The sequence below is a fragment of the Juglans microcarpa x Juglans regia genome, chromosome 4D (assembly GCF_004785595.1).
Source record: "Juglans microcarpa x Juglans regia isolate MS1-56 chromosome 4D, Jm3101_v1.0, whole genome shotgun sequence".
NCBI classification, from domain to species: domain Eukaryota; kingdom Viridiplantae; phylum Streptophyta; class Magnoliopsida; order Fagales; family Juglandaceae; genus Juglans; species Juglans microcarpa x Juglans regia.
In genome coordinates, this window is record NC_054600.1 from 585,124 (window position 1) to 597,651 (window position 12,528).

The 12,528-nt window shown below is 36.6% G+C and overlaps 1 protein-coding gene across 2 annotated transcripts; it reads left to right on the forward strand.

Moving 5' to 3' along the window:
• Positions 1 to 3,103: 3,103 nt before the first annotated feature.
• Positions 3,104 to 6,962, forward strand: LOC121260081 (probable serine/threonine-protein kinase PIX13). Of its 2 annotated transcripts, none has more exons than XM_041161936.1 (6): positions 3,104 to 3,390; positions 3,504 to 3,838; positions 5,020 to 5,155; positions 5,240 to 5,385; positions 6,045 to 6,168; positions 6,370 to 6,962. In XM_041161936.1, exons 1-6 carry the CDS (start codon positions 3,318 to 3,320, stop codon positions 6,774 to 6,776), a joined length of 1,221 nt encoding a protein of 406 aa, XP_041017870.1. In that variant the 5' UTR covers positions 3,104 to 3,317; the 3' UTR covers positions 6,777 to 6,962. The 2 variants fall into 2 exon arrangements, with proteins under 2 accessions (XP_041017870.1, XP_041017871.1); XM_041161937.1 differs by having other exon boundaries at positions 3,107 to 3,390; positions 5,243 to 5,385.
• Positions 6,963 to 12,528: the final 5,566 nt, after the last annotated feature.

The following is a 12,528-nucleotide window of genomic DNA, read 5'->3' on the forward strand; positions in this document are numbered from 1 at the left end:
AAATGGGGAGTTGGGTGCATGCCAGGCCAGAGACGCAACAGCCCTACCCACCATCAACTTTAGCATAAAGACGTGCATAGATTAAACAGAAAAGGAAAATCCTCCAAATTAAAAAGCTATATAATCCATGAAAAAGTAGTATGTTTCGAGGGCCCAGCTCCTAATTATCAGATGGTGACATATAATAAAAAAAATCAATCAACTTAGAAATGCACACGTAGAGACCAACGAGTAGCTCGACCTGACTGACCCCAAAGTCACTGAAACCGAGTAAGACGGTTAGTTTTGTCCATCTACCTCCATGTTCAACGGAGACTATAAACTGGATGGGCCTCTCCAGTCATTTTCAATCAATTATCACGTTTTCCACTTCCAAACAGCTAAAACTGAACTTCCAGACTGAGTGAGTGGTTTTCCTATCCAATTTCCATCCCTAGTAATTTTCCTTACATTTTTAATTATAAGATTTATTTTATTAATTTTTTTTAAATTTTAAATTTTATAATTTTCAATATATTAATAATTGATATGCAAAAAAATAAATTTTTAGTAATGCTACATGTAATCGTAGACTGCACAAATACAGTGCAGTTTCTTTAAAAAAGAGTGAAGTCTACTATTAAAAAATTAATTTTTTTCACGTGGATTATGTATTTATTCACTTTTTCAAAATAGTTGTGCAGTACTTACACACTCACGACTGTAACTATCATTTCTCTAAATTTTTTGTAAGTTTTTTTTTTTTTAAATAGCATTTTTGAAAACTTTGATTACCAAAGAAAGAAAAAAGTAAAAAAGTATTGCGAGAAAATCTGATTTGCTGCATTATGCTGGAAGAGCTGAGACTTTTTTTTTTCCCTCGCAACGTATACATATACATGGTTTCAGACCTAATAAAGCAACATTATCCACAGAGGTTGGAATATTAAAAGATTCCAACTCTCTTTGGTCATTGATCGGGGATAGTCGTGTCGAGGAGATCTAGAAAGTCTCCCCTTCACAGCAGGAATGCAAAATTCTAAGACCATACTCGATCTCATTACTCATCACTGGTGTGGATTCCCAACACGGAAAAGTTTTAGTGAAGATTTGTGGACATATGCCACATATATATGGTCATTACCAATATCCCATCGCTGGATACGACGCCAAATTAACTTGCCAGGTTTAGAATAGAAACGGCTTTTGGAAGCTATCAGGAGGACCCAAGAAGTTGCTTCTATAGAGTATGGAAGATCTTTATCCTGCTAGGTTTATCACAGTGAAAATGTCTGATAAGTGTTTAGAATATTTATGAATAATTATAAGTAGAGATTAAAGTAAGTTTGTGGGTCCCATTGAGAGTATTTTAAGTTGTTTTGATGTATGAAGTATGTTGAATTGTTGACTTTTGGATAGATAGTTGAAAAATATGTGAGTCCCATTAATAATTGATTTTTGTTTTAATGATGATGAAATGATTATTTTATTTATATATAATAGTGATAAATATTATAGTAATTTTTTTTTCTTTCCTCACTTTCTCTCTCTATCCTCTAGCCCAATTCTCACTCACGCCCGATTCTCTTTCAGCCCAGCTCGACGCCGCCATGCGCCACCCAGCCTCACTACCACCACCGGCACTCCCCCTCACGCTGGTGACTAAGCCAGCCACCACCGATCTCCCCCACACGCAACTCTCTCTCTCCCCTGCAGTAACTCAACCGAAATGAGTTTCATCCATTTCTCTCCACTTGCGCCACCGTACGCGGCCACCCAGCCTCACCGCCACCACCGGCGACTCCCCCTCACGCCGCCAGCAACTACTGATTTCCCTCATGCGCAACTCTCTCTCCTCTATGGTAACCCAATCAAAATGGATTTCACTTGCGCCGCTGTACGCGGCCACCCAGGCTACCGTACCTCCACCACCTCTCGCAGACCCAGTTACCATGAACCTCCATTTCCCTTTCCGTCGTACACTAGCATTCGCATATGAGTAGTGAACTCTCGGCTTATAGTGCAACACAGTGGCAAGAGATTTTGTTCAAACTACTTCAAAACATGTTTGACATGTGAAGTCTCCTCATCCATACGAAAATATTTGGAAAGTGTTGAGAAGTGTTGGTTACCCAAACCTACCGATCTCAGAACCTAATCTCAGAATATCTCATTACTATTTATTATTATTTTTTAATTATTTTTTACTATTATTTAATATTTTATTATTATTTTTTCATTAATTTTTTTCTCCTGTTTATGGAATATCACTGGTCACTACCCAAACGTAGAATTACAAATATTGGCCCACCTCACTCTTCCTTAATCACATGCCCTTTCACAGCTCGTGCAAGAAAGCAGTTGATTTTGGATCTTTCTTCCCTTTTCTCAGCTTATAATTCGTCTTGATTTACCCAGAATCTACCCTTGGCCTGAAAAACAGAGAAACCCACCACTTTTAACTCTTACAGTCTTGGTGAAAGTAATGCAAATATACAACTATTTTTATAATTCTGTTTCATTGGTAATTACGAAATAGAGCCATTGATAATCACAGAAAGCCTGTACTATGGAAGACAAAGGAGGCAACTATGTAGATCCTATCATGAATTTGTAATTTCCACAGAAAGTCTGGGACACTGAAGGAATCATAATGCATGGGAGCATGGACTGCCTAACTTGTATTGGTAAAGCTAAAGCTTCTACTGGTCTTTTTCGCAGTACAGTAAAAGATATACTACGTTGCAGGCAGTCATTTGAACTTTTGAAAAATCTACAGAAGTTTCAAAATCGATGTGCGCACTCTTGGACAGCAGAATGTTTTCTTTGAATTTACTTCCTGAACACTAGCGTTTTTTATTTCTTAATGTTACCATGCTTGCTTAGAAGAAGAAAAAATAAAATAAAGTCAGATCAAAAGTTATTTTGTGACGCCCAACAACTCGCTTTTCACACGGACGTCGTAAAAAGGGTGGACAAATCGCCAAGACACGCTCAGTCGTTCGTTGACTACGATATTGCGACAACAATAGCGACCGAATAGAGGAAGGAAGGTTAAAAGCGAAATTATCAGTGATTACCTTTGAAATTGAACCTTGTAACCTTTCTATGAAAGAACATAGCGAATTCATGGTAACTGCGTCGAAAAAAGTCCAACGAGTAAAGATACGTATCCACACATAATATATCTATTATACACACACATACAATAATGGAACTCCGCTTTTTCCATTCTCTCCTGCAACTTTGGCCTTTTCTCCTTGGACTCAGCTATAGCTTATAAGCAAGTTAATCTCATCTTGTTGGCGTGGTAACGGGCATAAGAATCATAGGTTGATATGGGTCTTTGCTTTGGATCTCTCGCTCATGAGTCTGATCCTACCGCCACCAGCTCACCACCTATGACTCCTGGTTGCATTCTAAATTAATCTTCATTACCCCTTTCTTTAATTTCTGTTTTACCATTTCTTATTTTAATGCCTACTAATTATTATATTTGATTCTGTTGTTTTCCTTTTTCTTAGCAACATCAAGCAGCAAGAACATGGGATCATCGGCGACAAACAGCAGTACCGGGAAGAGTCAATTTTCAGACGGAACAATTGGAAGCGTTGACGAGTCATATCCTAATGGGGAAATCTTGGAAATGCCCAACTTGAAAGAATTCAGCCTTTCGGATTTAAAGACCTCGACCAGGAATTTCAAGACGGATTCTTTGTTGGGAGAGGGAGGCTTTGGGAAAGTTTTCAAAGGTTGGATGGATGAGAAGACACTCACACCCTCTAAGGTTGGCACCGGCATGGTGGTTGCTATCAAGAAATTGAGCTCAGAAAGTATGCAAGGTTTCCAAGAGTGGCAGGTATTAATTCCAACTCTAAGAAATTAAGCGTTCATTTTACTGTCATTCCTATGTTCTGCAGAAAAAATTATATTTTATTTTTTTGGAACAGCAAAAAAGAAAAAGCGATAGTGATATTAATTACAGCTGATATTCCATTGTGGAATCCTGCATATAGCAGTTGGGTATTTAATTCTAACTTCCAATATCATTAACAAAGTCTTTAATAAGCATGTAATTTATTATCTTTTTCTATATTCTGCAGCCTATATTTGATTATATTTTTATGCACTATTTATGATGAAACAAAAAGATGGGGGAAGAAAGAGCTGCTACTGGTTGCAATCATTTTTGTGTTTAAGTACAGCCCCATATCTCATCTCATTGTGGAATCCAGCAAATATCAAATTGGGGTCCCGTTTGTATCACATGCTCTGTTGCTACCGATGGAGGGAAAGAGATGCGGCTTTTAAGGTCACCACCGATGTTCGCGCTACCGGCACATTGCTTAACCTTGAAACGTCCATGTTGTTAGTCAACGCCATTTAGCATATAGGCCAGCGCAATAATGAGTTTTTCGATGTATACTTATGTTGGTTAATTTCAAGAATGGAATCTTACTATTAAACCAACCCATCACTAATTCGGTTCAATTTGAGCTTAGGTTTGTTTCGACATCCGATTAATCACAAAAAAGAAAGAACAAAAGAATAGCAATGAGATTAGGAGTGACCCTAAAGGAATAGCAATAAGATTAGACGTGACCCTAAAGGAATAGCAGTAAGATTAGAACTTGGTCCATTGTAATGCCTGACTAGACTGAAAATCTACTCTTACTAAAGTTCGGTAGTTTGTAATTCACTATACCCGTTTCTAGTCAACTAAAATCCTGGGTGTAGACTAATCATTTCACTGAAATCCTTTCGGGACTTAGTTTCTAGATCTCTACTTTGCAATTGCCAATCTGTTACTAAAGCCTCAGTCAAAATGAAAAACTAATGCATTAACATCTTACATATTTTATACTTCATATGTAATATGAAATGACCTATTGAATTTGGTTTACTACCCAAAATTAGCGGTAGAGTTTGGGCCTCTGGTTAGTTTGACCAGTTCCCTATGTTTTTAGGACTTTCTAATATAAATATTTCCGCTGCCACTAATATCTTTTTTTATTTTTCTGTTTCAATCTGATTGTGCAGTCAGAAGTAAATTTTTTAGGAAGGCTATCTCATCCCAACCTGGTCAAGCTACTGGGATACTGTTGGGAGGAAAAAGAGCTACTACTTGTGTATGAGTACATGCAGAGGGGGAGCTTGGAGAATCATCTTTTTAGAAGTATGAGTTCGAGGAGAAAATTTAAAAAACAAAAACTGCTTTTGCTGGATTAGTTGTGTTAACTGAATGAGTTTTTTGGTTCAGCAGGGAATCCTAACATTGAACCGCTTTCTTGGGACATACGACTCAAAATAGCTATTGGAGCAGCTCGCGGCCTGGCATTCCTACACACTTCAGAAAAGAAAGTCATATACAGAGATTTTAAGGCCTCAAATATACTGCTTGATTGGGTTTGTCTCTCTGTGATTCTTGTCTTCTTTTTCTAACTATAGTGTCAGTATCTAATACTCTAATTGTCGCAAATAATATCAGAATTCAAAACCAGATAGGAAGGTAGCTGCTATTTTGAAATGAATGCTAGCATCTTGTTATTCCGAAATTCATTTTTGTTTCCTTTTGATTGATTTGGCTACAAAATGCAGCATCTTCCTTTTTGATTGATGATTATGAAGAGTTGCTGAAGAAGATACATGAGCCTGTCATTTTAGTGGTAGTTTGTGGTTGGAGTATAATTGAAAATGCTGTTTACTCCATGAAACTTTTGAAGATCAAAAGGAGCAATAGGTTTACTAAACCTGATACCTTTTTGCAATAGTTTGTTGTTGGAGTATAATTGTCAATGCATTTTAATCCATGAGACTTTTGAAGAATAAAATAACTAGGATTACTAAACCTGAAAACTGGTTGAAGGTTATCACTTGATTATCACCCACGCGCACAAAATGATCCAATCATGCCTGTTGCAAAATATTGGTGTGTTCCTATGTTAATTAGTGGTATATGTTGCTTCCACCAAGTCATTGGTTTGATAAAGAAATATACTCATCGCCTATATTAAATAATACATATTTATCTATAGGTGTTTTTATATACGTTTTTACTCCTACAGAACTATAATGCAAAAATCTCAGATTTTGGCTTGGCAAAACTGGGGCCTTCTGGTGGTGACTCCCATGTGACAACTAGGATTATGGGCACATATGGTTATGCTGCTCCAGAATATATAGCAACAGGTAATGATATCTCTGACAAATCTCAGAAATTTATGGAAACGGAGAATTATATAACAAAGTCTTGTAAATTCAATACGCAAATGAATTTCTAATGTCCATTTAACTCGACAATTAAGCCATAATTTTAACATCAAGTGCAATCTTTTATTTTTTGGTCAAGGAAACCAGCTAATACGCCTGCCATTGCCTATTATTCAACAGGTCATTTGTACGTGAAGAGTGATGTGTATGGCTTCGGTGTGGTGCTGCTTGAAATTCTAACAGGTTTACGGGCACTTGATACGAAAAGGCCTGGCGGGCAGCAACATCTGGTTGAATGGCTTAAGCCATCTCTTTCTAATAGAAGAAAGTTGAAAACCATTATGGACACCAGGATGGAGGGCCAATATTCATCAAAGGCAGTGTTACAGGCAGCAGAACTCACTCTAAAATGCCTGGAATCAGATCCAAAAGGCCGCCCTTCCATGAAAGAAGTGGTGGCGGCTTTGGAACGTATTGAAGCAATCAAGGGAAAGCCAAAGGAGAACAAAACCAACTCTACTGCTGCATCAAGGCCAACACCATATTCATCAACATTCTCCCTTTCATGCTCGGCACCACGGTGCTGAAACTTGATACAAACATAAATATTTACATAAAGCAATGTGAAGTAATCTTTTTTTTTTTTTAGTTAGTGATCTCTTTGGATTGAAACAATTTTGTTGTTGTAGCTCCCCATTTCTGTGTGATGGGGTGTCTTTATTGTAATTCTCTATTGTAATACCCAATACAATGAAATTCTAAGGTTAATTCCATTTGTTTTTCCTGTTATTTTTGTTGTGGTTCATAAAGGAACTATAGTGTGGTAATTAAAACCCAGAATGACCTAGTAATTCTGAACAATGAACTTGTGCCCTGAAGTTAGATTAGCCTAGTAAAGAATCATAGCTTGATTTGGGTCTTGCCTAAGAATCTCTTGCTCATGAGCTTGATCCTACCAGCACCACATCACCACCTGCTCCAGGTAATATTCCAAACTAATCTTAAATACACGTTTTAAGTAAATGTTGTGATCATCTGGTTTCTTAATTTCTGTATTCCATTTCTTCTTTTAATTAAAATATCTTCAATTATATATTTGATCGTATTGTTTACTGTGACATACCAGTTTTGGTTTTAGGGTATATAAGTAATTTTTCCTAGTAAATTTATATTTTTAGAATTTATATTTTTATGATTATAGTTTTACCATAATTTATATGTACTTTATCTTTATATTTTCTATTATAGTTGCGATGTATGATTTGTTAGAGTTTTGTTTTAATAAGGATTTCTAAAGTGTATCAGATTATGTTTACTACGGTTTTGTTTTGAAATTTAAAGTTTAATTTTTCTTCTAGTCACCGAACCTCATCACTTTGTTAGCCTCTGTTTGAGAACTTCAAACCACCCAACCCGTATGTTTCTCTCGGTGATTTTGTTTGTTTTGCTAACGTCCTAGTGGAACACCAACTCTATTGCCGTGTATTCCTCTACTCATGTACGTCTCCACTCTCAGTCTCTGCACGTCTTTACTCCTCTAAGATTTCCTTTTTATTTTCTCTATCTTCTACGCTTATAAATATCGCTTACCTCGTACGAGAGGAGTATCTCGTGAGCCACTCCTAAGCATCTGCTTCTGAAACACCCAGAGTACCAAAACACTGCCGTTTAAGCCTTAGATTCTTTCCAACCGCCGCCAACCACCATAGGACGTCAGAGCACCACCCGTGGAACCAGAAACTGCCGACCAGCTCAGCCCCAGCACACCCACTCCATTCCGGTAAGATCTCGACCGCCGCAGCCTTTGTTTTTGATTTCGGTAGTTCTCGGCTCAGTCTCTCTCTCTCTTTCTCTCACTCGGTGCCGCACCACCATAGGAACCCTCAGTCGCTCCGCCGGTCACTCCCAGCCACCAGCGCCGCCATCGCCTCAGCCCTCCCTCGGTGAGCCGCCATCGCAGACCCTCTCCCTCTCTCTCAACTCTCTGTTTTCCTTTGTATTTTAGCCATGTTTTCGGATTCTTGAAAGAATCCGTGGGTCTTATTGGGCCGTTGGGCCCTAAGCCCTTGTGCGTACGTGTGATGAGCCTGTTCTTTTGATTGGGCTCTTGTTGTATTATTATTATTATGGGCCAGAGTTTTTAACCTTTTTCAGACTATAATGATGTTTAATTGAACTTGATCTTATTTTATTTCAATAATTATTTTAGTGATTTTTATTGAGTTTAATATTACTAGTTGAGTTATTAAATAAATATAGTTAATTAAAGGTTCATTTTTAATAAAAATGTTTAAAGAATTAGAAATATGTTTTAAAGTATAATGTTAAGTCTAATATTTGAGTTAAATTTCCATTGTCAATTTAGTAAGATTTTAATAAAATTTCTATGTTAAGAATTTAGTGGAATTTGTTAAGTTTCTTATAAGATTTAATAATTATGTTGAGAAATGAAACTTAGTTTAAGAATTTAAGTTTTTTTTGTGAATTATTTTAAAATAGCTAGAGTATTTCTACTAAATTATAAATTAGTATTTTAAGTAATTTAAATACTATGAATTATTGATTTTAGTGTTAAACAAATATTGGTTTGACTATATTTTAGAATTTCCGAAATTAGTTAAGTAAGATATTAGCATTTATTTTTTTTCCAAACAATTTAGTGATAGTTATTTATTGAATATAGGTCTCAAGTTACGAAGTATTATTCAAGAAGACACGCAACGAGGTAAGTAAATTTGATCATAAATTAGGATCATCACAGTTAGCTTATATGTATGTATTATCCAAGCCAGTTTATTGATAGCCACTATTTATGAACCGCTCATGTCATATGCAAGCATGTCATCTAGCATAGCATACGACCATGTCATTCCGCATCATGTTTAAATTCAGAATTTATGATTATGTATGTAGTATGTCATGCATCTCATGTGTATAAGATACGTAAGCCATCTTAAATTCAAGCGTAAGATAATATCAGATCAGTTAATAAGATGGCCATTCAGATGCATGGTACCAATGCAGTTCAGTTCAATTCAGTTCAGTTCAGGGTGGTGTGCAAGCCATGAACTCAGTCGTGGTCCACCATAGTATGCTAGAATACTATCAGCAGTTCCCCTTGCTGCAGCGGGATGTGGGGCTGGTGCACAACCTTGCACATAGGGTTAAGTGTGTTGGCCAGTCAGATAAATCAGTTAAATCAGTCAGATCAGTCAGTTAATTCAGTTAAAACAGTCATACATAGCATAAGCATCAGTATGAACAGTCATAGATTTTTAAGCTCAGCATGAAAGTTGTTATGAAAATCTTATGTTTATTACGTTTACGTTGTGATAGATTTCTTACTGAGTCATCGACTCATTTTAGTTTGTTTTCATGTTTTTTTAACCACCCAGGTGAAGATGATGATTACGAGCAGGCAGGCCAGGAGTAGTAGGAGCATTATTTATTTATTTATTTATTTTTTTGTTCAGACTTTCTAAAATAAACATATTTTTGTGACATGAATTTATTTCAGTTTATTTCATTTAATGTTTTGGAAGACAGTTTGATTAGACATTTTTCTGCATAATAAAAGTTCAGTTTTTTTTTCAATTATGAAATTATGAGATCTATTACCGGATTATTTTGATGAAAAATACGTGGCACTCCTAGCCTACGGGAAGGGGGTGTTACATTTACCTTTCCTTAGTGACATCAAGCAGCGAGAACATAGGGTCATCAGCAGCAAGCAGCAGTACTGGGAAGGGTCAATTTTCAGATGGAGAAAGTGGGAGCATCGACGAGTCATATCGAAGTGGGGCAAGTTTTGGGAACACCCAACTTGAAAGAATTTAGATTTGTGGATTTAATGACTGCCACAAAGAATTTCGAGTCAGATACTTTGTTGGGCGAGGAAGGCTTTGGGAAAGGTGTGGAGTGGGAGTTTCTATCCAGAAATCGAATCCAGAAAGTTTGCAAGGTTTCCAAGAGTGGCAGGTAATAAATTAAACCCTAAATATCATTAATGTAGTTGTTCCAAATCATTTAATTTGACTGTTATTCCTATGTTTAGTCTTATTTGCGGCCTCATATTTTATTATTGAATCCAGCATAAATAGGAAATTGAGGTTCCACTTTGCCTTACATGCTCTGTTGCAATTGAATCCAAATACACCAATGAAGGGAAAGATATTTGGTTTTTAAGGTCCCCTTCACACGAGTCACGACTAGAACATTACTCAACCATTAAATGCTGTATGTGGTAGTAAATGCCATTTAGCTTTTAAGGCCATACCAAGAATGGATTTTTCAGTGTTTATTATATTCAAAAACATGAATCTTAATATCCATAAAACGTGTTGCTAATTTGGTTCCCATTTTTAAAGTTCATTTTGAAATGCACAGGACAGGTAATATAAAAGGCCCTCTGAGTTTAGGTTGTCTTAAGTAGCTGCTAATCACCAAAAAGTTTTGCCCTATGCACTCGTAACAAATCATTGGGAACTAACCGACAGGAATCCACATTGAGATTCAACCTTGGTATGGTAATTTGTAATTCCCCTTACCTGTTTTAGAGTTCAATTGATTGATTTGAACCTTTGTGTCAACTAATAATGGCACTAAATACCAGTCAACATGAAAACCAATGCATTAGCATGGTACACAGTTCATGATCTGATGGGGACTATTTTGTATCTAATCCAGCAAGCCAGACACTGTGTAATGGCAAATTGCATATCAATTTATTTTCCTTTTATAGTGGTACAGTTTGGGCCTGTTTTCTTTATTTTTATACTTCTAGAATGTAACAATTTCCCCCTTTAATTTGATTGTTCAGTTGGAAGTAAATTTTCTAGGAAGACTCTCTCATCCCAATCTGGTCAGGCTATTGGGATATTGCTGGGAGGATAAGGAACTGCTCCTTGTGTATGAGTTTATGCAGAGGGGAACTTGGATCATCATCTTTGTAGAAGTGTGACTTGGAGGAGTAAACTGAGAAAATAAAAATACTTGTGCAAGGATTAATTGTAAATGAGATTTTTTTGGTTGAGCAGGGAATCCTAGCGTTGAACCGCTTTCATGGGACATTTGGCTCAAAATAGCTATTGGAGCAGGTTGGGGCATGGATTACTTGCACACTTCTGAAACGAAAGCCATATACAGAGATTTTATGGTCTCAGATATCCTGCTTGATGGGGTTTATCTTTCTTTAATCCATGTTTTCTTTTCTGCCTATAGTTTCAGTATAATATTCTAATTTATTGCTGATAATGTAGGATCTGATAACCTGATAGGAAGGATAGGATAAAGAAAGTATATACAGAGATTTTAAAGCCTCAAATTGCTTGATGAAGTTCTAAGTTGTTTCTTTAATTTGTTGCTGCTACTTTGAAATGATTGGTAGTATTCCGTTTCTAAGAATTCCGTTTTGTTTCCTTATCTTGCCTACCAAATGCAGCATTCTGCTGTGTTTGATTGATGAAGTGACACTAGATAAACATATATACACCCCGTCTTAACATTCTGCTTTGTTAATATTTAGTATGATCGGCTAATACTCCTGCATTGACCATTATTCAACGATGGTCATCTGTACACGAAGAGTGATCATGTGTATGGCTTTGGAGAGATTCTGCTTTTAAGGCCTAGTCATTGTCGGCAGAAATATTTGGTTGAATGCATGGCTAAAGCCATCTCTTTCTAATAAAAGAAAGTTGAAAACCCTTAGGGATAGGAGGATGGAGAGCCAATATTCAACAAAGGCAGCAGAACTCTCTCTAAGATTCTTAGCAGCAGATCCCAACAGCCGCCCCTCCATGCAACAAGTGGTGACGACTTAGGAACTTATTGAAAATGGAAAGCCAAAGTAGCCAACAACCTATTCATCACCATTTCCCATTTCACGCCCAGCATCATGGTACTGAAATCTGATGCCAAAAATGTTAAATATTCTAACATGAACATTAGTAATCGGATCTTCGACATTCTATAATCTACGATAATAAAATAACAACAGTTAAATGACGTACCCTAGTCCATTACAGATCGATGAAGAATTTCACCTAAATATGAGAGAAAGATCACTCTAGCAACTTAGCCTCAAAAGTGTTTACCGATGGTTAGAGGCACAATGAAGTTATAGGTGATAACCCTTAATCCCTCAGAACTATTTATAAACTTCTGGCCATCAAGAAATTTAGGGACTTTGTGTCCCACTGTGATTAGAAATAGAGTTGTTCTTATCCCACCATGACTCATCATTTAAGTGATAACTATTAAGCTATCTTAAATCCATTAGGAGATGGATGTGTGAGATATAGAGTTTAAATAAAACTCTTACAAAAAAACAAATAAATA